The sequence below is a fragment of the Rutidosis leptorrhynchoides genome, chromosome 3 (genome assembly GCF_046630445.1).
Source record: "Rutidosis leptorrhynchoides isolate AG116_Rl617_1_P2 chromosome 3, CSIRO_AGI_Rlap_v1, whole genome shotgun sequence".
NCBI classification, from domain to species: Eukaryota; Viridiplantae; Streptophyta; class Magnoliopsida; order Asterales; family Asteraceae; genus Rutidosis; species Rutidosis leptorrhynchoides.
The window spans coordinates 184,732,059-184,757,159 of NC_092335.1; the positions used below are offsets into that span (position 1 = coordinate 184,732,059).

The 25,101-nt window shown below is 35.6% G+C and overlaps 1 protein-coding gene across 1 annotated transcript; it reads right to left on the reverse strand.

Annotated features, from left to right (window-relative positions):
• Positions 1-209: 209 nt before the first annotated feature.
• On the reverse strand, positions 210-23,941 carry LOC139900677 (uncharacterized). Its single transcript, XM_071883438.1, has 4 exons — positions 23,596-23,941; positions 1,401-1,579; positions 887-1,328; positions 210-778 (listed from the first exon to the last, which is right to left on the reverse strand). The coding sequence occupies exons 1-4, from the start codon at positions 23,939-23,941 to the stop codon at positions 210-212; spliced, it is 1,536 nt and encodes a 511-aa protein (XP_071739539.1).
• Between the last annotated feature and the right edge of the window lie 1,160 nt (positions 23,942-25,101).

Genomic DNA, 25,101 nt, shown 5'->3' on the forward strand with positions numbered 1-25,101 from the left:
AGGAGATAACGGGTCGCCTTGACGAACACCTCGCTCAAGATTAAACTCTCTAGTGGGGGAACCGTTAACAAGTATCGAAATCGAAGCTGACTTTAAACAAGAAAGAATCCATTTTCTCCACTTATCCCCAAATCTCATTATATTCATGATTTCAAGGAGAAAATCTCAATTCAAGCAATCGAAGGCTTTCTCGAAGTCAACTTTGAAAATCAAACTTTTAATGTTTTTTTTTGTTTCAAATAAGCAAGCATTTCATTTGCGATTAGCGCCCCATCAATTATGTTCCTACCTTTTATGAAGACACTTTGCTCAAAACCTACTAAATTAGGGACCACTTTTCTCAAACGGTTTGCAAGCAATTTCGCGATGATTTTATAATAACTCCCAAGCAAACTAATAGGTCTATAATCATTCAGGCATAAGGGATCACACTTTTTCGGAACCAAAGTAATAAAAGAAGCATTACAACCTGTTGTGATTTCGCCATTCTCCCAAAAATCGTTTATTGCCATGATGAGGTCCTCTTGAATGATGTCCCAAAATTTCTTATAGAATCTCAAATTAAAGTCATCCGGGCCCGGGGCTTTTGTACTACCACACTCTTTGACCGCATTCCAAATTTCCGCATCACTAAACCGAACTTCAAGCTCTGTTGCCTCATTTGTAGTTAAACTGTGCTCAGGTGGGCTGTCAAAGGGCTGTCGGCCCAACAGAATAGGCCTACTGATGTTTCTGTTACGGAACAGGTCACTAAAGTGCTTGAAAACCGCAGCTTTGACTTCATTAGGACAATCGCTCCACACCCCATTTATATGCAACCCTCGTAGATTGGATTTATTGTATTTTCTTCAAATGGTAGAATGAAAAAACTTCGAATTTTCGTCACCTTCTAGTATCCAACGGATTCTAGCCTTCTGTTTCAGCATACTCGATTTTACTTTTTCTTTCTCGGTCCATCTACGCCTACACTCGAGCCATTCTAGACGTTCCTCATCATTAAGTAAACCAGACTCCGCTTTAATTTCCCATTCCAAAGCCTTCTTTTTGAGGTGGTTTATTTTGCCATCAATTTTCCCAAAAGTGGATGCACTCCACAATTTTAAATCTGTTTTAACACTCTTGAGTCTATCGTGAAAATTACAATCTTTTCTGGATCCTCTTACCGGTTTGCTCCATGCTTCTTTAATGATTTCCTCCACCCCCTCATGGTCAAACCACGTGTCAAAGACCTTAAACGGTTTAGGTCCATAATCGATAATTTTATCCCGGAGTAGGAGTGGACAGTGGTCCGATAATCTCCTATCTAATGCGATGACAGAGAGATCGTCCTAAATCTGAATGAAGTTATCCAAAGCCAAAAATCTATCTAGTTTACTCAGTTTTATGCCGTCATCACTTACCCTTGTAAATTTCTTACCACTGATTGGAATCTCCAACAAATTATTTTTTCGAATAAATTGGTTAAATCTATCCGCACGCTTTTGGTGGAACACGCAATTTATTCTATCTGAACGGTCTCTCACTTCGTTGAAGTCCCCACAAAGTAGCCATGAAGTTTCATGACTTTTTAATAACCCATCTAATGAATCCCATAATGTGATGCCCCGTACAAAACCATCGTGTACGAATCATCAACAACAGGATCATTACAAGGTTAAGTACTATATGCTGTAATAAAAGAAGTTGCATTCACGATAAAAAGGTGACGTCATAACCGACATCAAATGTTTTACACCAATAGTATGCTTCTACGAATAGCAAGCATGAATAAATGTATGTGACCCTTATGTCGTTACAAAACATAGTTCAAATGTATTAAAGTTTGAATGCAAGATAAACAGTTCATGCGGTGATAACACTAGAGCAGCGGGTGTTGTAGTGACCCGAACTTTTTCATGTTTATATATATATTAAATGAAATTGTTATTTACATGATTAAGTGTTTCCAACATGTTAAGCAATCAAACTTGTTAAGACTTGATTAATTGAAATAGGTTTCATATAGACAATTGACCACCCAAGTTGACCGGTGATTCACGAACGTTAAAACTTGTAAAAAAACTATACGATGACATATATATGGTTATATATATAGTTAACATGATTTTATTATAATTATGTATCTCATTAGGTACTTTAACAATGAGTTATATACATAAAAATGAGACTATTAATTTAAGAAACTCGAAAACGATATATATAACGATTATCGTTATAACAACGTCTTACTAGGTACATATGAATCATATTAAGATATTGATACACTTGGTTAATTATGTTAAATGATAAGTAAATATATTATTAAGTGTATTAACAATGAAATACATATGTAAAAATAAGACTACTAACTTAATGATTTCGAAACGAGACATATATGTAACGATTATCGTTGTAACGACATTTAACTGTATATATATCATACTAAGATATATTATATATCATAATATCATGATAATATAACAATTTAACATCTCATTTGTTATAATAAACAATGGGTTAACAACATTCAACAAGATCGTTAACCTAAAGGTTTCAAAACAACATTTACATGTAATGACTAACGATGACTTAACGACTCAGTTAAAATGTATATACATGTAGTATTTTAATATGTATTCATACACTTTTGAAAGACTTCAAGACACTTATCAAAATACTTCTACTTAACAAAAATGCTTACAATTACATCCTCGTTCAGTTTCATCAACAATTCTACTCGTATGCACCCGTATTCGTACTCGTACAATACACAGCTTTTAGATGTATGTACTATTGGTATATACACTCCAATGATCAGCTCTTAGCAGCCCATGTGAGTCACCTAACACATGTGGGAACCATCATTTGGCAACTAGCATGAAATATCTCATAAAATTACAAAAATATGAGTAATTATTCATGACTTATTTACATGAAAACAAAATTACATATCCTTTATATCTAATCCATACACCAACGACCAAAAACACCTACAAACACTTTCATTCTTCAATTTTCTTCATCTAATTGATCTCTCTCAAGTTCTAACTTCAAGTTCTAAGTGTTCTTCATAAATTCCAAAAGTTCTAGTTTCATAAGATCAAGAATACTTCCAAGATTGCAAGTTTACTTCCAAGTTTTCTAAATCCATTCCAAGTAATCATCCAAGATCAAGAAACCTTTGTTACTTACAGTAGGTTATCTTTCTAATACAAGGTAATAATCATATTCAAACTTTAATTCAATTTCTATAACTATAACAATCTTATTTCGAGTGGAAATCTTACTTGAAATTGTTTTCGTGTCATGATTCTGCTTCAAGAACTTTCAAGCCATCCAAGGATCCTTTGAAGCTAGATCTATTTTTTTCATTTCCAGTAGGTTTATCCAAGGAACTTGAGATAGTAATGATGTTCATAACATCATTCGATTCATACATATAAAGCTATCTTATTCGAAGGTTTAAACTTGTAATCACTAGAACATAGTTTAGTTAATTCTAAACTTGTTCGCAAATAAAAGTTAATCCTTCTAACTTGACTTTTAAAATCAACTAAAAACATATTCTATATCTATATGATATGCTAACTTAATAATTTAAAACCTGAAAACACAAAAAACACCGTAAAATCGGATTTACGCCGTCGTAGTAACACCGCGGGCTGTTTTGGGTTAGTTAATTAAAAACTATGATAAACTTTGATTTAAAAGTTGTTATTCTGGGAAAATTATTTTTATTATGAACATGAAACTATATCCAAAAATTATGGTTAAACTCAAAGTGGAAGTATGTTTTCTAAAATGGTCATCTAGACGTCGTTCTTTCGACTGAAAATAACTACCTTTACAAAAACGACTTGTAACTTATTTTTCCGACTATAAACCTATACTTTTTCTGTTTAGATTCATAAAATAGAGTTCAATATGAAACCATAGCAATTTGATTCACTCAAAACGGATTTAAAATGAAGAAGTTATGGGTAAAACAAGATTGGATAATTTTTCTCATTTTAGCTACGTGAAAATTGGTAACAAACCTATTCCAACCATAACTTAATCAACTTGTATTGTATATTATGTAATCTTGAGATACCATAGACATGTATACAATGTTTCGACCTATCATGTCGACACATCTATATATATTTCGGAACAACCATAGACACTCTATATGTGAATGTTGGAGTTAGCTATACAGAGTTGAGGTTGATTCCAAAATATATATAGTTTGAGTTGTGATCAATACTGAGATACGTATACACTGGGTCGTGGATTGATTCAAGATAATATTTATCGATTTATTTCTGTACATCTAACTGTGGACAACTAGTTGTAGGTTACTAAGGAGGACAGCTGACTTAATAAACTTAAAACATCAAAATATATTAAAAGTGTTGTAAATATATTTTGAACATACTTTGATATACATGTATATATTGTTATAGGTTCGTGAATCAACCAGTGGCCAAGTCTTACTTCCCGACGAAGTAAAAATCTGTGAAAGTGAGTTATAGTCCCACTTTTAAAATCTAATATTTTTGGGATGAGAATACATGCAGGTTTTATAAATGATTTACAAAATAGACACAAGTACGTGAAACTACATTCTATGGTTGAATTATCGAAATCGAATATGCCCCTTTTTATTAAGTCTGGTAATCTAAGAATTAGGGAACAGACACCCTAATTGACGCGAATCCTAAAGATAGATCTATTGGGCCTAACAAACCCCATCCAAAGTACCGGATGCTTTAGTACTTCAAAATTTATATCATATCCGAAGGGTGTCCCGGAATGATGGGGATATTCTTATATATGCATCTTGTTAATGTCGGTTACCAGGTGTTCACCATATGAATGATTTTTATCTCTATGTATGGGATGTGTATTGAAATATGAAATCTTGTGGTCTATTGTTACGATTTGATATATATAGGTTAAACCTATAACTCACCAACATTTTTGTTGACGTTTAAAGCATGTTTATTCTCAGGTGAATACTAAGAGCTTCCGCTGTTGCATACTAAAATAAGGACAAGATTTGGAGTCCATGTTTGTATGATATTGTGTAAAAACTGCATTCAAGAAACTGATTTCGATGTAACATATTTCTATTGTAAACCATTATGTAATGGTCGTGTGTAAACAGGATATTTTAGATTATCATTATTTGATAATCTACGTAAAGCTTTTTAAACCTTTATTTATGAAATAAAGGTTATGGTTTGTTTTAAAAATGAATGCAGTCTTTGAAAAACGTCTCATATAGAGGTCAAAACCTCGCAACGAAATCAATTAATATGGAACGTTTTTAATCAATAAGAACGGGACATTTCAGTTGGTATCCGAGCGTTGGTCTTAGAGAACCAGAAAATTTGCATTAGTGTGTCTTATCGAGTTTGTTAGGATGCATTAGTGAGTCTGGACTTCGACCGTATTTTCTTTAAAAATGATTGCTTAACATTTTTGTTGGAAACTATATATTATTAACATGTATATATTATGTGATATATTAATCTCTTAACATGTTTGATATTGTGTGATAGATGTCTACCTCTAGCACAAATCTCATTGACTCACCTAATAATAACGAAGAGTCGAATATATATTGGACTAATTCACAAGTTCCCGAAGAAGAACCGGAAGAAGAATCAGAACCGGAAGAAGAATCAAAACCGGAAGAGGAGGAACCGGAGGAGGAAATAGAACCGGTGGGGGAAATAATAAAACGGTTAAGTAAAAGAAAATTCTCAACCAACCGACCAAGGTTAATTATGGTCAATGGTGTTTCCGCCAAGGAAGCAAAATATTGGGAGGATTACCAATTCTCCGATGAATCGGATTCCGACAAGAATTCCGATGATGTTATAGAAATTACCCCTACTGAATTTAAAAAGGCAAAAGAAAATAATAAGGGAAAGGGCATAAAAATAGAGAAATCTAATTCCAACCCCGATGAACTTTATATGTATCGTCAACCCCCGAAGCCCTTAAGTTGTAACAATGACCCGGGAACCTCTAAACCACCAGGTTTTTCTAAACCGTTGTGGAAAACGACAGCTCGTATTAGGGGAACATCATATATTCCTAGAAACTTGGCAAAACGAACCAAAACCAAAGAAGAAGAAACGAGTGAGTCGGAATAAGATAGTTGTATTTGTGTGGTGTAATATATGTAATATAGTGTGCTTATGCTTTATGATATATGTAAAAATTGCTTGTATTAATAAGTATTTTTTTTTTTTTGAATCTAACTCTTGTCTATTTTACAGTATAAAAACACAAAATGGATAGACAACCCAATATTTTAAGAGACCTACCCAGAGACATGATTGATGAAATCTTGTCTAGAGTCGGTCAGAATTCTTCGGCACAACTATTTACGGCGAAATCAGTTTGTAAGGCATTCGAAGAACGTTCCAAGAATGTCTTGGTTTATAAGAGACTTTCGTTTGAAAGATGGGGGATATCACATTGGGAAACCCATAAGTTACGATGTGTTTACTTTGACGCATATATTGCGGGGAACCCAAATGCTATTTTACGCAACGGGTTAAGAAATTATTTTGACTCAATGTATCCGAATATAGGACTTCATGATTTAGAAAAAGCGGCTAACATGCAACATAAAGAAGCATGCTATGCTTACGGGTTAGTAATGTTCACTTCTCACCAAAGTGAGAAAAAGAACATCGGGCTACAACTATTAAACAAAATGTTCCCACAAGTGACGGAGTCGGCAATTGGGGTAAGAAATGAGGTTTTTAGGTTATTACAAGACTGTTGGTCATTACGTAACCCTCGTCCCTTTGACGACGTTACAACACACTGTCTTATCAACGGCCATAACGGTTATGTTCCACAAGATCAAGGATGGGAAGTAGTCCTAGTAAAACCAGAATGCATGACTTGTTTATGGACGTATGAATTACGTGTCTTTATTGCCTTTGCTGAACGACTTGTGTACTAGCTAGAATTATCTTCACAACTATCTTGTATCAAAGTTATTGTGTGCTATATTTCATGCTTTATGTAAAATAAGCGGTATTGTAAGTTTGTAAAATATTGTATAAAAGTTTGAACGCGAAATATTATTATAATCAGTTTTTCATATAGAATTGTAGTAGTTGAATTGTATATTAGCTACTAAGTATGAACTTAACGGGTAGGTACTACCCGAATTTAAACTTATAAAATGCTAATATGAAGAAAAAGCTTTTATAAATGAGTTCATATTATGCTACGAAATACTATTAACTACTCTTAATATTCTGTATGATTAACTTGTTCCATTTGACTATTTTGAAGGAAATGACACCGACTACTCGACACACCGTGAATATGAATGAAGAGGAATTCCGTACTTTTCTAGGTTCAAACATAGCCGCAGTACAGGCAGCGCTACATACCAACAATAACCTTGGATCTAGCAGTACAGGAAATCGTGTAGGATGCACCTACAAAGAATTCACTGCCTGCAAACCTTTGGAATTTGATGGAACCGAAGGACCGATCGGATTGAAACGGTGGACCGAGAAGGTCGAATCGGTGTTTGCCATAAGTAAGTGTACTGAAGAGGACAAAGTGAAGTACGCTACGCATACCTTTACAGGTTCTGCGTTAACATGGTGGAATACCTATCTAGAGCAAGTGGGACAAGATGATGCGTACGCACTACCGTGGTCAGCATTCAAGCACTTGATGAACGAGAAGTACCATCCCAGAACCGAGGTCAATAAGCTCAAGACAGAACTTAGAGGGTTACGAACCCAAGGATTTGATATTACCACATACGAAAGAAGATTCACAAAATTGTACCTATTGTGTCCGGGAGCGTTCGAAGATGAGGAAGATAAGATCGACGCGTTTGTGAAAGGATTACCGGAAAGAATCCAAGAAGATATAAGTTCACACGAGCCCGCCTCCATACAACAGGCATGTAGAATGGCTCACAAACTAGTGAACCAGATTGAGGAAAGAATTAAAGAACAGACGGCTGAAGAGGCCAATGTGAAGCAAGTCAAAAGAAAGTGGGAGGAAAACGGTGATAAGAATCACCAATACAACAACAACAGCAATTACAATAATAATCGCAACAATTATCCCAACAATCGCAACATCAATCGCAACTACAACAAACGGTCCAACAACAACAACAACAACAACAACAACAACAACAACAACAACAACAACAACAACAACAACAACAACAACAACAACAACAACAACAACAACAACAACAACAACTACTACTACAACAATCATCCCAACAACAATAACAACCGCAACAACAACAACAATCAGAAGCAGCTATGCCAAAGGTGTGAAAAGTATCACTCGGGGTTCTGCACCAAATTTTGCAACAAGTGTAAAAGAAATGGTCATAGCGCGGCGAAGTGTGAGGTCTACGGACCAGGGGTTAACAGAACGAAAGGAACAAATGGTGTCGGAACAAGTAATGGCGGAGCAAGTAGTGTCGGAGCAAGTTATGCCAATGTAGTTTGTTATAAATGTGGAAAACCGGGCCACATTATTAGAAATTGCCCGAACCAGGAGAACACGAATGGACAAGGCCGCGGAAGAGTTTTCAATATTAATGCGGCAGAGGCACAAGAAGACCCGGAGCTTGTTACGGGTACGTTTCTTATTGACAATAAATCTTCTTACATTTTATTTGATTCGGGTGCGGATAGAAGCTATATGCGTAGAGATTTTTGTGCTAAATTAAGTTGTCCATTGACGCCGTTGGATAGTAAATTTTCACTCGAATTAGCAAACGGTAAATTAATTTCAGCAGATAATATATGCCGGAATCGAGAAATTAAACTGGGTAGTGAAATATTTAAGATTGATTTGATACCAGTAGAGTTAGGGAGTTTTGATGTAATAGTTGGCATGGACTGGCTGAAGAAGGTGAAAGCAGAGATCGTATGTTATAAAAATGCAATTCGCCATGTACGAGAAGAAGGAGAACCCTTAATGGTGTACGGAGAAAAGGGCAACATGAAGCTACATCTTATTAGTAATTTGAAGGCACAAAAACTAATAAGAAAAGGTTGCTATGCTGTTCTAGCACACGTCGAGAAAGTACAAACTGAAGAAAAGAGCATCAATGATGTTCCCGTCGCAAAAGAATTTCCCGATGTATTTCTGAAAGAATTACCGGGACTACCTCCACATCGATCTGTTGAATTTCAAATAGATCTTGTACCAGGAGCTGCACCAATAGCTCGTGCTCCTTATAGACTCGCACCCAGCGAGATGAAAGAACTGCAAAGCCAACTGCAAGAACTATTAGAAAGTGGTTTCATTCGACCAAGCACATCACCATGGGGAGCTCCTATTTTGTTTGTCAAGAATAAGGATGGTACATTTAGGTTGTGTATTGACTACAGAGAGTTGAACAAACTTACCATCAAAAACCGTTATCCACTGCCGAGAATTGACGACTTATTTGATCAACTACAAGGCTCGTCGGTTTATTCGAAGATCGATTTACATTCTGGATATCATCAAATGCGAGTAAAGGAGGATGATATTCCAAAAACTGCTTTTAGGACGCGTTATGGTCATTACGAGTTTATGGTTATGCCGTTTGGATTGACTAATGCACCAGCTGTGTTCATGGACCTTATGAACCGAGTGTATGGGCCATATCTTGACAAGTTTGTCATTGTTTTCATGGATGACATACTTATTTACTCAAAGAATGATCAAGAGCACGAAGAACATTTGAGAAAAGTGCTAGAAGTATTGAGGAAAGAAAAACTGTACGCTAAGTTTTCAAAGTGTGCATTTTGGTTGGAAGAAGTTCAATTCCTCGGTCACATAGTGAACAAAGAAGGTATCCAGGTGGACCCGGCAAAGATCAAAACCGTTGAAAAGTGGGAAACCCCAAAAACTCCGAAGCATATACGTCAATTTTTAGGATTGGCTGGTTACAACAGAAGATTCATCCAAGATTTCTCCAAAATAGCAAAACCCTTGACTGCATTAACGCATAAAGGGAAGAAATTTGAATGGAAGGATGAACAAGAGAAGGCGTTTCAATTATTGAAGAAAAAGCTAACTACGGCACCTATATTGTCATTGCTTGAAGGGAATGATGATTTTGTGATTTATTGTGACGCATCAAAGCAAGGTCTCGGTTGTGTATTAATGCAACGGACGAAGGTGATTGCTTATGCGTCTAGACAATGGAAGATTCACGAGCAAAATTATACGACGCATGATTTGGAATTAGGCGCGGTTGTTTTTGCATTAAAGACTTAGAGGCACTACTTATATGGGGTCAAAAGTATTATATATACCGACCACAAAAGTCTTCAACACATATTTAATCAGAAACAACTGAATATGAGGCAGCGTAGGTGGATTGAATTGTTGAATGATTACAACTTTGAGATTCGTCACTACCCGGGGAAGGCAAATGTGGTAGCTGACGCCTTGAGCAGAAAGGACAGAGAACCCATTCGAGTAAAATCTATGAATATAATGATTCACACTAACCTTACTACTCAAATAAAGGAGGCGCAACAAGGAGTTTTAAAAGAGGGAAATTTAAAGGATGAAATACCCAAAGGATCGGAGAAGCATCTTAATATTCGGGAAGACGGAACCCGGTATAGGGCTGAAAGGATTTGGGTACCAAAATTTGGAGATATGAGAGAAATGGTACTTAGAGAAGCTCATAAAACCAGATACTCAATACATCCTGGAACGGGGAAGATGTACAAGGATCTTAAGAAACATTTTTGGTGGCCAGGTATGAAAGCTGATATTGCTAAATATGTAGGAGAATGTTTGACGTGTTCTAAGGTCAAAGCTGAACATCAGAAACCATCAGGTCTACTACCACAACCTGAAATCCCGGAATGGAAATGGGAAAACATTACCATGGATTTCATTACTAAATTGCCAAGGACTGCAAGTGGTTATGATACTATTTGGGTAATAGTTGATCGTCTCACCAAGTCAGCACACTTCCTGCCAATAAGAGAAGATGACAAGATGGAGAAGTTAGCACGACTGTATTTGAAGGAAGTCGTCTCCAGACATGGAATACCAATCTCTATTATCTCTGATAGGGATGGCAGATTTATTTCAAGATTCTGGCAGACATTACAGCAAGCATTGGGAACTCGTCTAGACATGAGTACTGCCTATCATCCACAAACTGATGGGCAGAGCGAAATGACGATACAAACGCTTGAAGACATGCTACGAGCTTGTGTTATTGATTTCGGAAACAGTTGGGATCAACATCTACCGTTAGCAGAATTTTCCTACAACAACAGCTACCATTCAAGCATTGAGATGGCGCCGTTTGAAGCACTTTATGGTAGAAAGTGCAGGTCTCCAATTTGTTGAAGTGAAGTGGGGGATAGACAGATTATGGGTCCGGAGATAATACAAGAAACTACTGAGAAAATCATCCAAATTCAACAAAGATTGAAAACCGCCCAGAGTCGACAAAAGAGCTACACGGACAGTAAAAGAAAAGATATAGAGTTTAAAATTGGAGAAATGGTCATGCTTAAGGTTTCACCTTAGAAAGGCGTTGTTCGATTTGGTAAACGGGGGAAACTAAATCCAAGGTACATTCGACCATTCAAGATTATAGATCGCGTCGGACCAGTAGCTTACCAACTGGAGCTACCTCAACAACTCGCGGCTGTACATAACACTTTCCACGTCTCAAATTTGAAGAAATGTTTTGCTAAAGAAGATCTCACTATTCCGTTGGACGAAATCCAAATCAATGAAAAACTTCAATTCATTGAAGAACCCGTCGAAATAATGGATCGTGAGGTTAAGAGACTTAAACAAAATAAGATACCGATTGTTAAGGTTCGATGGAATGCTCGTAGAGGACCCGAGTTCACCTGGGAGCGTGAAGATCAGATGAAGAAGAAATACCCGCATTTATTTCCAGAAGATACGTCAACACCTCCAACTGCTTAAAATTTCGGGACGAAATTTATTTAACGGGTAGGTACTGTAGTGACCCGAACTTTTCCATGTTTATATATATATTAAATGAAATTGTTATTTACATGATTAAGTGTTTCCAACATGTTAAGCAATCAAACTTGTTAAGACTTGATTAATTGAAATAGGTTTCATATAGACAATTGACCACCCAAGTTGACCGGTGATTCACGAACGTTAAAACTTGTAAAAAAACTATACGATGACATATATATGGTTATATATATAGTTAACATGATTTTATTATAAGTATGTATATATAATTAGGTATTTTAACAATGAGTTATATACATAAAAATGAGACTATTAATTTAAGAAACTCGAAAACGATATATATAACGATTATCGTTATAACAACGTCTTACTAGGTACATATGAATCATATTAAGATATTGAAACACTTGGTTAATTATGTTAAATGATAATTAAATATATTATTAAGTGTAATAACAATGAAATACATATGTAAAAATAAGACTACTAACTTAATGATTTCGAAACGAGACATATATGTAACGATTATCGTTGTAACGACATTTAACTGTATATATATCATACTAAGATATATTATATATCATAATATCATGATAATATAACAATTTAACATCTCATTTGTTATAATAAATAATGGATTAACAACATTCAACAAGATCGTTAACCTAAAGGTTTCAAAACAACATTTACATGTAACGACTACCGATGACTTAACGACTCAGTTAAAATGTATATACATGTAGTGTTTTAATATGTATTCATACACTTTTGAAAGACTTCAAGACACTTATCAAAATACTTCTACTTAATAAAAATGCTTACAATTACATCCTCGTTCAGTTTCATCAACAATTCTACTCGTATGCACCCGTATTCGTACTCGTACAATACACAACTTTTAGATGTATGTATTATTGGTATATACACTCCAATGATCAGCTCTTAGCAGACCATGTGAGTCACCTAACATATGTGGGAACCATCATTTGGTAACTAGCATGAAATATCTCATAAAATTACAAAAATATGAGTAATCATTCATGACTTATTTACATGAAAACAAAATTACATATCCTTTATATCTAATCCATACACCAACGACCAAAAACACCTACAAACACTTTCATTCTTCAATTTTCTTCATCTAATTGATCTCTTTCAAGTTCTATCTTCAAGTTCTAAGTGTTCTTCATAAATTCCAAAAGTTCTAGTTTCATAAGATCAAGAATACTTCCAAGATTGCAAGTTTACTTCCAAGTTTTCTAAATCCATTCCAAGTAATCATCCAAGATCAAGAAACCTTTGTTACTTACAGTAGGTTATCTTTCTAATACAAGGTAATAATCATATTCAAACTTTAATTCAATTTCTATAACTATAACAATCTTATTTCGAGTGGAAATCTTACTTGAAATTGTTTTCGTGTCATGATTCTGCTTCAAGAACTTTCAAGCCATCCAAGGATCCTTTGAAGCTAGATCTATTTTTCTCATTTCCAGTAGGTTTATCCAAGGAACTTAAGGTAGTAATGATATTCATAACATCATTCGATTCATACATATAAAGCTATCTTATTCGAAGGTTTAAACTTGTAATCACTAGAACATAGTTTAGTTAATTCTAAACTTGTTATCAAATAAAAGTTAATCCTTCTAACTTGACTTTTAAAATCAACTAAATACATATTATATATCTATATGATATGCTAACTTAATGATTTAAAACCTGGAAACACGAAAAACACCGTAAAATCTGATTTACGCCGCCGTAGTAACACCGCGGGCTGTTTTGGGTTAGTTAATTAAAAACTATGATAAACTTTGATTTAAAAGTTGTTATTCTGGGAAAATGATTTTTATTATGAACATGAAACTATATCCAAAAATTATGGTTAAACTCAAAGTGGAAGTATGTTTTCTAAAATGGTCATCTAGACGTCGTTCTTTCGACTGAAAATGACTACCTTTACAAAAATGACTTGTAACTTATTTTTCCGACTATAAACCTATACTTTTTCTATTTAGATTCATAAAATAGAGTTCAATATGAAACCATAGCAATTTGATTCACTCAAAACGGATTTAAAATGAAGAAGTTATGGGTAAAACAAGATTGGATAATTTTTCTCATTTTAGCTACGTGAAAATTGGTAACAAATCTATTCCAACCATAACTTAATCAACTTGTATTGTATATTATGTAATCTTGAGATACCATAGACACGTATACAATGTTTCAACCTATCATGTCGACACATCTATATATATTTCGGAACAACCATAGACACTCTATATGTGAATGTTGGAGTTAGCTATACAGGGTTGAGGTTGATTCCAAAATATATATAGTTTGAGTTGTGATCAATACTGAGATACGTATACACTGGGTCGTGGATTGATTCAAGATAATATTTATCGATTTATTTCTGTACATCTAACTGTGGACAACTAGTTGTAGGTTACTAACTAGGACAGCTGACTTAATAAACTTAAAACATCAAAATATATTAAAAGTGTTGTAAATATATTTTGAACATACTTTGATATATATGTATATATTGTTATAGGTTCGTGAATCAACCAGTGGCCAAGTCTTACTTCCCGACGAAGTAAAAATCTGTGAAAGTGAGTTATAGTCCCACTTTTAAAATCTAATATTTTTAGGATGAGAATACATGCAGGTTTTATAAATGATTTACAAAATAGACACAAGTACGTGAAACTACATTCTATGGTTGAATTATCGAAATCGAATATGCCCCTTTTTATTAAGTCTGGTAATCTAAGAATTAGGGAACAGACACCATAATTGACGCGAATCCTAAAGATAGATCTATTGGGCCTAACAAACCCCATCCAAAGTACCGGATGCTTTAGTACTTCGAAATTTATATCATATCCGAAGGGTGTCCCGGAATGATGGGGATATTCTTATATATGCATCTTGTTAATGTCGGTTACCACGTGTTCACCATATGAATGATTTTTATCTCTATGTATGGGATGTGTATTGAAATATGAAATCTTGTGGTCTATTATTACGATTTGATATATATAGGTTAAACCTATAACTCACCAACATTATTGTTGACGTTTAAAGCATGTTTATTCTCAGGTGAATACTAAGAGCTTCCGCTGTTGCATACTAAAATAAGGACAAGATTTGGAGTCCATGTTTGTATGATATTGTGTAAAAACTGCATTCAAGAAACTGATTTCGATGTAACATATTTGTATTGTAAACCATTATGTAATGGTCGTGTGTAAACAGGATATTTTAGATTATCATTATTTGATAATCTACGTAAAGCTTTTTAAACCTTTATTTATGAAATAAAGGTTATGGTTTGTTTTAAAAATGAATGCAGTCTTTGAAAAACGTCTCATATAGAGGTCAAAACCTCGCAACGAAATCAATTAATATGGAACGTTTTTAATCAATAAGAACGGGACATTTCAGGTGTCTACGGCAAGACTAGTACACAGCGGAAGCTAACCTCAAGCACCTGAGAAAAACATGCTTAAAAACGTCAACACAAAGGTTGGTGAGCTATAGTTTAAGTATAACAGTAAGTACGGTAGGCCACGAGATTTCAGTGCTACAAAGGGCGTTTCAAAACAGTATGATAAAGTATATGTTAACCGTGGGCACTTGGTAACTAACTTAACGTTTATACCCCCTGAAAGTACACTTGGCAAGTGCGTATGTTTACGAAGTATTAAACACTTATTAAATGCTAGCGCGACTAGCCCGAGTGGGGATATCAACCCCTATGGATCCATATCTAAGATTCGCGTTCACGGTTCAAAAACCAATGACTAAACGTTACCGAGCTAAAGGGAATGCTTCTTTCGTTATATAACCCACACATATATAAAGTTTAAGTACTCATGCCTAGTATGTAAAACATAAAATCCGCATGTATTCTCAGTTCTCAAAATAAGTTAAAGTAAAAAGGGAATGTTATAACTCACAATGATAAAGTAGCGGTAAAGTATGACTCGGAAAGTAAGCAAGTAATGAAGGTTGTCCAAACGGGTCCTCAACCTAAGTCAAATAGTACTAAGTCAGTAAATCATCTGAATAGGTTTAAAAGTATGTAAATAAGGTCTTAAGGGTCATCATCATTCATCATCAAACAAAAGGCGTAAAGTAAATTTCGTTCATGACAGTAGTTTAAAACATAGGCTGAATTTGATCAGTCACCACGGCCTCTACCCTTACTGAAATAAGGTGAGACCAGTGGCCATGGCTCCGTATATGAGTCTTTTAAGGGTGGTAAAATTTACAGAAGCAAACTCGTCTTCTTTTGACCGTGGCGACGGTCTAAGTGCGAGTAGGTCAGAAATTTCTGCACAACGTTAAAAGGACATAGTGACGATTGGAGGGCCATAAATCCTAAATAGTAACTCGGATTAAGACGAGTCCTATATGAAAAGTTATATACTCTAACAGAGCTATCTGAAAATAAAAATTAAAACAGCCTAGGTCTTACTGATCAGACCCAGAAACAGTAGAACAGTAGGGTCAGTCGGTTCCGGTGGTTCTTGGTGCTCGATGCTTATCACGGTTCTCATCCTTGATGCATATAGCTTCAAGTGTACAACTCGTTGATGTGTTTGCATTATTTTCACTAAGTTTTGACCATCATAACCCAAGTGTAAGTCTAAGACATGAAGCACAATTCACTTAAGTGTTGCAAGTGTTTTGATGAACCAAAGTTACATCAAAGTCTTAGATCTAACACATACATGAACTTTAAAACTAATAATAAATTACAAACTTGAAAGTAAACTCATGAAATCAAGATCTTAAGTTGTAGAACATAGTTCTTAGTTTGATCTTGAAGATCCAAGACTCAAAAGTCTAGATCTAACATAAGTGTACCAAGTTATAATAATAGAAAGTTTACTTACATGTTCTTGAACTTTTAAAGTTAACTTTAGTTCAAGATTAATGAGATCAAAGTTAACTAGTAACATTTGACCAATAACAACCAACAAACATGAAATTAAAGTACATAATACAAAGAAATAACTAAGTAAACAAGTAAAAGGTTCATGGTTGTTCATACTTTAAAGATTCAAACCAAAGTTTGATCTTTAGAAAGTAAACTTTAAGTTTACTTCATGAGCTTCAAGTATGATTTTAATCAACACATAAACTTACAATCTTTCAAGAATTTAAATGTAGAACATAACTAGTAAGTTAGGTTCTTATGTGTTCTTGTTAATACAAGATAAATGGAGAATCAAACTAAAGAGTTTGATTCTTGTAACTAGTAAAGAACAACTACAAGTAAGTAAGTAATAATCAAAGACTAGTAATAATAAACAAAAGATGATGATGATAGATGTAGCCAAGGCTACGGTTTTTAAGCCAAGAAAAGAGGAAAGAAAAGATCAAGTTGCTTACAAGAATGTAAAGAAATGCTTGAAAGAAAAGAGAGAAAAATGAAAGCAAGTAAGTGTGTGTTATGGAATGAGAGAAAGCTAGTAAGTTTGTAATAAAAAAAATGAATCAAAACCCCTCCCCATGTGTTGTAGGCCGACGGCCAAAATGGGATCAAGGGGGGAGGCAAACATCCACTAGTCCATGCATGGTAAAGGTATTAAAAGTTGGTTAATGGAGTTGATTTCATGGGGATTATGTGATAACTAGATTCCAAATGAACAAAACTAGCTAGTTACACTACAAGTAATACTTACATGTTTAGATGGGCTAATTAAGTCCATATAAGAAGTAGGGTGGGTTTATAAGCCCATATTCATGTGTCCATTAACATTAACAAGGCTCAAGTTCAAGTAGTTAACAAATAAATCTAATTAAAGCCCAAGTAATTAACTAATAACCATAGTTAATTAAAATGATTAATAAAACTAATCATGAATGCAAATAATATCTAAAAATATTATTCGTGAAAGTTTCGGGTGTCACAAAGATGTTTCGGGCAATTAAAGTCAAGTACGGTTAATCATGGCATCAAGTAAATGTAATAACATACATTCGTTTAATCACAAGTATTAATAATAATAATTATTAATAAATAAACGTTGGAAAATCCAGGGTCGTTACATTACCCACCTGTTAAAGAAAATTTCGTCTCGAAATTTAAGCTGAGGTAGATGGAGGAGTCGGGAAAAGGTGAGGATACTTCCGCATCATCTGATCCTCTCGCTCCCAAGTAAACTCAGGTCCTCGTTTGGCATTCCATCGTACTCGGACGATCGAAATCTTGTTGCATTTCAAAGTTTTGATCTCACGATCCATAATCTCAACAGGCTCTTCCACGAAGTGGAGTTTGTCGTCAATTGTAAGTTCTTCCAGTAGTATGATAAGTTCCGGTGCCGCAATACACTTCTTCAAGTTTGACACGTGGAAGGTAGGATGAACTGAGCTCAATTGTGCTGGTAGATCCAAATGGTAAGCAACGGGTCCAACACGTTCCAAAATTTTGAAAGGACCAATGTATCGTGGGTTCAACTTTCCACGTTTTCCAAAATGGATCACACCTTTCCAAGGTGCAACCTTTAACATTACACGGTCGCCCACGTTGAATTCAAAGTCTTTACGTTTAAGATCAGCATAACTCTTTTGACGATCACGGGCAGTCTTAAGTCTAGCTTGAATCTGAGCAATCTTTTCTGTTGTTTCATGGACTACCTCGGGTCCAGTAATTTGCTTTTCGCCTACTTCAGCCCAACAAATAGGGGATCGGCACCTACGGCCATACAACGCTTCAAAAGGTGCAGCATTAATGCTCGAGTGATAACTGTTGTTGTACGAGAATTCGGCGAGTGGCAAATGCCTTTCCCAAGCCTTTCTGAAATCGATGACACATGCACGCAACATGTCTTCCAAGATCTGAATCGTTCGTTCACTTTGCCCGTCAGTCTGAGGGTGATAAGCAGTACTCATGTCAAGACGAGTTCCCATGGCTTCTTGCAAAGAACGCCAAAATCTAGAAGCAAAACGGGGATCGCGATCTGAGATGATCGATAAAGGTACACCATGACGAGATACAACCTCCTTGATGTATAATTGAGCAAGTTTCTCCATCGTATCCGTTTCCTTCATCGCTAGAAAGTGTGCAGATTTGGTAAGACGGTCAACAATAACCCAAATAGTATCGTATCCGCCCACCGTCTTTGGTAGCTGGGTGATAAAAACCATTGTTATCCTTTCCCACTTCCATTATGGGATTTCCAGTTGTTGAAGTAAACCAGAAGGTCTCTGATGCTCGGCTTTAACCTTCGAGCAAGTCAAACACTTACCAACATAAGTCGCAACGTCCTTCTTAAGATTCGGCCACCAATACTATTCTTTAAGGTCGTGGTACATTTTGCTCGCTCCGGGGTGAATCGAATATCTCGATTTGTGTGCTTCATCAAGTATAAGGTTCCGTAGATCTCCATAACAAGGTACCCAAATTCTTCCGGCATAACATCGGAGTCTAGACTCCCTAACCTCGAATCGAGAGACAAGAATGTTCAAATGTTCATGAGATATATTCTCCTCCTTGAGAGCCTCATCTTGGGCTACTCTGATCTGGCTGTTGAGGTTCGAATGGATGGTGATGTTCAGAGCCCTAACACGAAGAGGTGCCGTCCTCTCCTTTTGGCTCAAAGCGTCAGCTACAACATTGGCCTTTCCAGGATGATAACGGAGTTAACAATCGTAGTCGTTGAGCGTCTCGATCCATCGATGCTGTCTCATATTTAGTTGCTTCTGATCGAAGATGTGCTGGAGACTCTTATGATCGGTGAAGATAGTACTCTTAGTTCCATACAAATAGTGTCTCCACAATTTGAGTGCAAAGACAACGGCTCCAAGTTCAAGATCGTGAGTAGTGTAGTTCCGCTCGTGAATCTTCAATTGGCGGGAGGCATAGGCAACAACTTTTGATCGTTGCATCAGTACACAACCAAAACCACTCTTCGAAGCATCGCAATAAACAATGAAATTGTCACTACCTTCGGGAAGCAATAGGATAGGTGCAGAGGTTAACTTCTTCTTCAAAGTTTGAAATGCTGATTCGTGTGCGGGTTCCCAAATGAACTTCTTGCCCTTGTGAGTCAGTGCGGTCAAAAGACGCGCAATCAGGGAAAATCCTTCAATGAACCTTCGGTAGTAACCAGCGAGACCTAGGAATTGGCGAATGTGAGTCGGAGTAGTGGGGGTCTCCCACTTGCTGATAGCTTCAATCTTGGTGGGATCAACTTTGATACCCTGGTCGCTCACAACATGACCCAGAAATTGTACTTCCTTCAACCAAAATTCACACTTGGAGAATTTGGCGTAAAGTTGCTCTTGTCTCAAGAGTTCAAGTACTAGTCAGAGGTGTTACTCTGATACCATCTGTGACATCCCAGGTAATATGTTCCCCGTAGCATGATATTGTCCGCTTTGCCCGTTGGCGCACAGATTTTTCTTGGCGACCAAACACGACAAGCACTTTCCCAGGAGGTCACCCATCCTGGTAGTGCTCTTGCCTAAGCACGCTTAACTGCAGAGTTCTCATGGGATCTGCTGCGCTTGTGGTCCCAAAACGCGTCATGCTAGGAAAGGTCTCCACACCCTTATAAGGCATGCTTCGTTCCCCTCTCCAACCGATGTGGGACGGATGTAACACGGATGTTACAATCCTCCCCCCTAATGGGATACAGCGTTCTCGCTGTGCACGTTTGGTCCGGGGCCTGGCTCTGATACCATCTGTGATACCCCGTACAAAACCATCGTGTACGAATCATCAACAACAGGATCATTACAAGGTTAAGTACTATATGCTGTAATAAAAGAAGTTGCATTGACGATAAAAAGGTGACGTCATAACCGACATCAAATGTTTTACACCAACAGTATGCTTCTACGAATAGCAAGCATGAATAAATGTATGTGACCCTTAGGTCGTTACAAAACATAGTTCAAATGTATTAAAGTTTGAATGCAAGATAAACAGTTTATGCGGTGATAACACTAGAGCAGCGGGTGTCTACGGCAAGACTAGTACACAGCGGAAGCTAACCTCAAGCACCTGAGAAAAACATACTTAAAAACGTCAACACAAAGGTTGGTGAGCTATAGTTTAAGTATAACAGTAAGTAAGGTAGGCCACGAGATTTCAGTGCTACAAAGGGCGTTTCAAAACAGTATGATAAAGTATATGTTAACCGTGGGCACTTGGTAACTAACTTAACGTTTATACCCCCTGAAAGTACACTTGACAAGTGCGTATGTTTACGAAGTATTAAACACTCGTTAAATGCTAGCGCGACTAGCCCGAGTGGGGATGTCAAACCCTATGGATCCATATCTAAGATTCGCGTTCACGGTTCAAAAACCAATGACTAAACGTTACCGAGCTAAAGGGAATGTTTCTGCCGTTATATAACCCACACATATATAAAGTTTAAGTACTCGTGCCTAGTATGTAAAACATAAAATCCGCATGTATTCTCAGTTCCCAAAATAAGTTAAAGTAAAAAGGGAATGCTATAACTCACAATGATAAAGTAGCGGTAAAGTAGGACTCGGAAAGTAAGCAAGTAATGAAGGTTGTCCAAACGGGTCCTCAACCTAAGTCAAATAGTACTAAGTCAGTAAATCGTCTGAATAGGTTTAAAAGTATGTAAATAAGGTCTTAAGGGTCATCATCATTCATCATCAAACAAAAGGCGGAAAGTAAATTTCATTCATGACAGTAGTTTAAAACAAAGGCTGAATTTGATCAGTCACCACGGCCTCTACCCTTACTGAAATAAGGTGAGACCAGTGGCCATGGCTCCGTATATGAGTCCTTTAAGTGTGGTAAAATTTACAGAAGCAAACTCATCTTCGTTTGACCGTGGCGACGGTCTAAGTACGAGTAGGTCAGAAATTTCTGCACAACGTTAAAAGGACATAGTGACGATTGGAGGGCCATAAATCCTAAACCGTAACTCGGATTAATACGAGTCCTATATGAAAAGTTATCTACTCGAATAGAGATATCTGAAAATTGAAATTAAAACAGCCCGGGTCTTACTGATCAGACCCAGAAATAGTAGAACAGTAGGGTCAGTAGGTTCCGGTGGTTCTTGGTGCTCGATGCTTATCACGGTTCTCATCCTTGATGCATATAGCTTCAAGTGTACAACTCGTTGATGTGTTTGTATTATTTTCACCAAGTTTTGACCATCATAACCCAAGTGTAAGTCTAAGACATGAAGCACAACTCACTTAAGTGTTGCAAGTGTTTTGATGAACCAAAGTTACATCAAAGTCTTAGATCTAACACATACATGAACTTTAAAACTAATAATAAGTTACAAACTTGAAAGTAAACTCATGAAATCAAGATCTTAAGTTGTAGAACATAGTTCTTAGTTTGATCTTGAAGATTCAAGACTCAAAAGTCTAGATCTAACATAAGTGTACCAAGTTATAATAATAGAAAGTTTACTTACATGTTCTTGAACTTTTAAAGTTAACTTTAGTTCAAGATTAATGAGATCAAAGTTAACTAGTAACATTTGACCAATAACAACCAACAAACATGAAATTAAAGTACATAATACAAAGAAATAACTAAGTAAACAAGTAAAAGGTTCATGGTTGTTCATACTTTAAAGATTCAAACCAAAGTTTGATCTTTAGAAAGTAAACTTTAAGTTTACTTCATGAGCTTCAAGTATGATTTTAATCAACACATAAACTTACAATCTTTCAAGAATTTAAATGTAGAACATAACTAGTAAGTTAGGTTCTTATGTGTTCTTGTTAATACAAGATAAATGGAGAATTAAACTAAAGAGTTTGATTCTTGTAACTAGTAAAGAACAACTACAAGTAAGTAAGTAATAATCAAAGACTAGTAATAATAAACAAAAGATGATGACGATAGATGTAGCCAAGGCTACGGTTTTTAAGCCAAGAAAAGAGGAAAGAAAAAATCAAGTTGCTTACAAGAATGTAAAGAAATGCTTGAGAGAAAAGAGAGAAAAATGAAAGCAAGTATGTGTGTGTGTTATGGAATGAGAGAAAGCTAGTAAGTTTGTAATAAAAAGAAAATGAATCAAAACCCCTCCCCATGTGTTGTAGGCCGACGGCCAAAATGGGATCAAGGGGGGAGGCAAACATCCACTAGTCCATGCACGGTAAAGGTATCAAAAGTTGGTTAATGGAGTTGATTTCATGGGGATTATGTGATAACTAGATTCCAAATGAACAAAACTAGCTAGTTACACTACAAGTAATACTTACATGTTTAGATTGGCTAATTAAGTCCATATAAGAAGTAGGGTGGGTTTATAAGCCCATATTCATGTGTCCATTAACATTAACAAGGCCCAAGTTCAAGTAGTTAACAAATAAATCCAATTAAAGCCCAAGTAATTAACTAATAACCATAGTTAATTAAAATGATTAATAAAGCTAATCATGAATGCAAATAATATCTAAAAATATTATTCGTGAAAGTTTCGGGTGTCACAAAGACATTTCGGGCAATTAAAGTCAAGTACGGTTAATCATGGCATCAAGTAAATGTAATAACATACATTCGTTTAATCACAAGTATTAATAATAATTATTATTATTAATAAATAAACGTTGGAAAATCCAGGGTCGTTACACATAATATCTGCTTGTCACAATCCCCATGAGGCCCGTATACATTTACAATCACTGATTCAATACCCAATGGTTTCCATAAACCTCTAACCGCCACAAAGAACTCATTACCGAATGCTTCAATTGCCTCAAAACATGTTGTGTCCCAAATCATCAACAAACCCCTTGAATTACCCTCTGCAACCTTCTGGACATAACCGAAATCATTGTTTCCCCATAAATATTGAATCCACAAATCAGTAAGTACCCAACATTTCATTTCTTGAAAAGCAGCAATACTAGGCCTCTCGCTAACACACATATTTTTAACCCACCCAAATTTCCCTTCGACCGCAAACCCCCGCACATTAAGAGACAGAATCTTCATAATTAAAAGATAATAAACGAACACGAAACAATTAGGGAGAAAAAACTTACTGTGGATTGGAGGTGGACCACCTCAATCCAATTTGTTCCCCATACCTTTTTAATTCTTCACTATTGATCGAGTACTTGTTTTCCTGACTCCCATTACATCGACCACCTTCTTTTCTAGGCCTCAATTTTGTCTTTCTCCTGCACGATTTACATCTGAGGTTAGATACCTGATGTGCGTAGAGGTGTATACAAAATAGTTATATTTTTACAAGAAAATACTATTAAATACGATACAATTTTACACAAGATATTTATTTATTTATAGAATGGATATACCTAAAACTTGCTACAACACTTATAGGCAGCGTACCTAATCGTACAGTAGTGTAGTTTTTAGTAAGTCCGGTTCATTCCACAGGGATCTTAGCCAAGTTTAACGCTATATTTTTAACTTATGATTGTAAAAATACAAAAATATATATAAGTAGTATTATTATTATAAAAGGGGGATTTTACCGTTTAATGACCGGTTTGTCAATTTTAAAATTTAGTCGCAGTTAAAACCTAATGTAAAATATTAAAAATAAATATAACTTAATTTAAAGCGTAAAGTAAATGACAATAATTAAAATGCGATAAATAAAATAACGGTAAATAAAATTGCGATAATTAAAAGTGCAATAAAATAAAATTGCGATAATTAAAGAGTACGATAATTAAAAGTGCAATTAAATATGAAATAAAGGAAATTATATATGAAATAAAAGAAATTATGCTTATTTAAACTTCCGTAATCATGATATTTGACGTGTTGTTTTTAGTTTAGTACCATGGGTTAATTGTTCTTTGTCCTGGATTATTCGATATGTCCATACGGATTTGTCCATAATAGTCCATCAGTCATAAATATAAAGTACGAAAGTCTTCGTCAAATTATCCTTATACCCGAAGTCAAATATTCCAACTAATTGGGGATTCGAATTGTAACAAGGTCTTAATACTTTGTTTAATTTAATGAATACACCAGGTTATCGACTGCGTGTAGTCCTAGGTTTTACTACTTTGTTAACAATTACACCAATTACCCTTGAATGTAATTCACCCCTGTTTCAACAAGTCTATTAACTATTAATCCAGTTCCGTGTCCGGTAAAATGAACGATTATTGGTA

Bases quoted from the DNA above. Each gene is read 5' to 3' on its own strand.
- LOC139900677 (XM_071883438.1), bottom strand. From the start codon at position 23,941: ATGAAGATTCTGTCTCTTAATGTGCGGGGGTTTGCGGTCGAAGGGAAA. The intron at 1,329-1,400 runs GTAAGTGATGAC...ATTCAGATTTAG, and splicing joins GTGGTAAGAAATTTACAAGG to GACGATCTCTCTGTCATCGC. The intron at 779-886 runs GTGACGAAAATT...GTCCTAATGAAG, and splicing joins AATCCGTTGGATACTAGAAG to TCAAAGCTGCGGTTTTCAAG.